Raw genomic sequence first — 1,484 nt, forward strand, 5'->3', positions numbered from 1 at the left:
CCGCAGCCCACGGCGCGGAGCTGGTGCTGGTCAAGCCGCGGAGGCTCATGAACCTCAACGGGCTCAGCATCGCCAGCGCCGGTGAGCAGCTGTGTCACCCCCAAAAGCCTCCTGTGCCACCGGGCCCTGTGCCACCGGGCTGTCCTCCTGCCCAGCACGGGGCCAGGGCCTGGTGAGTCTGTATCCAAATTGTTCCTTGGGTTGTGTTTCTGTTTCCAAAGCTGAGATCTACAACTTTCGCCCAGAAGACATTTACCTGGTTCATGACGACCTGGACAAGGCACTGGGCAAGGTGGCGATCAAGCTGGGAGGCAGCGCAAGGTAAGGGGTGGCCCCAGCTCTGTGGTTGCAGGAGCTGGTTTGAGGCCTTGCCATGCTCCTACAGGCACACACAGGCTGTTCTGGCCCCATCCTGGTGCTGTTTTCAGCCGCAGCCCTGGGCTTGATCCCTGTTGCTGGCTGTTCAGGCAGCCTCCCAAATCCTGCCCTGGCAGGAAGGGCAGGGAGGCTCTTGGAAGCAGTTGTGGGTTGGATCCAGCCCATCAGCTGCACCACATGGGCTTTTTATAGTGCTCTGCCTGCCCCAGCACCAGCTCCTGCATCTGCTTCCAGACATTTAACCTAGGAAATTGCTGTGGGACAGGGCAGGGATGGTACTGGGCCCCAGTGCTCAGTTGCACGTGCACCAACGAGAGCCGAGATGCACAGAACGTGCTGTCCCAGCCCTGCTTCCCTCGTGTTCCCCGAACCAGCTGCTCTCAGCCCCAGGGGCTGGATGTTCCTGCAGAGTGAGCATGCAAGGACTGCAGCCCCCAGCTGGGACCCCAAGTCCCTGCAGCATGAGACCCCCGTGGTGGGGGTGGTATCTCTTACAGACTAACAGTGGGTTCTCTCCTTCTCTCCCAAGGGGACACAACGGCGTTCAATCCTGCATCGGTGCTTTACACTCCAACGTGAGTGGACATCAGTGGAAAGGGATCAGTCTTGCCTATGCCTCAATGCATCGCTTGTTCCCCCACTCCCATCCTTCTCACGCCCCTCAGACAAACCTCTGCTCCCTTTCCTCTCCCTCCTTCCCGGAGGGCTGATGTCAGTTTGGCTTCGATGGAGGACATGGAAACAATTAGCTCAAGCGGCTCTGCCAGGCCTGGCAGGAGTCTGGGATCTCAGCACAGCCCAGCAAAAGCCTCTTCCAAAATCATGTTTCTTGGAGCAAGCACTCAAAACCACCTGGAAAGCACATGGGGCTGCTCCCTTGCTGCCCAGCCCCACTCGCAGCACTGTCCCCTTGCCCCTGCTCTTTCTCAGCACTTACAGTGAAGCTCCTCCTGCTCTCCTCCCTCCCCAGGAGATGACTCGGCTCAGGGTTGGCATTGGACGCCCAGAGGGTGACGTGACTGTGTCCAGCTACGTCCTGGCTCCGTTCAGCGCTGGGGAGCAGGAGAGGCTGGAGCAAGTCCTGGCCCAGGCTGTGACATTCCTGC

General features: G+C 59.6%; 1 protein-coding gene across 1 annotated transcript in view; it reads left to right on the forward strand.

Annotated features, from left to right (window-relative positions):
• Positions 1-8: 8 nt before the first annotated feature.
• Positions 9-1,484, forward strand: part of PTRH1 (peptidyl-tRNA hydrolase 1 homolog (S. cerevisiae)) — a gene marked incomplete at its 5' end in the record, with an annotated part of 2,929 nt that continues 1,453 nt past the window's right edge. Inside the window, 4 exons of the mRNA XM_009878253.1 lie at positions 9-81; positions 222-321; positions 908-953; positions 1,349-1,471. Of these exons, the coding sequence (XP_009876555.1) occupies positions 9-81; positions 222-321; positions 908-953; positions 1,349-1,471 (342 nt within the window). The remainder of the gene's footprint in view (positions 82-221; positions 322-907; positions 954-1,348; positions 1,472-1,484) is intronic.

This window comes from Apaloderma vittatum, unplaced genomic scaffold, assembly GCF_000703405.1.
Source record: "Apaloderma vittatum isolate BGI_N311 unplaced genomic scaffold, ASM70340v1 scaffold40161, whole genome shotgun sequence".
Lineage (NCBI taxonomy): Eukaryota > Metazoa > Chordata > Aves > Trogoniformes > Trogonidae > Apaloderma > Apaloderma vittatum.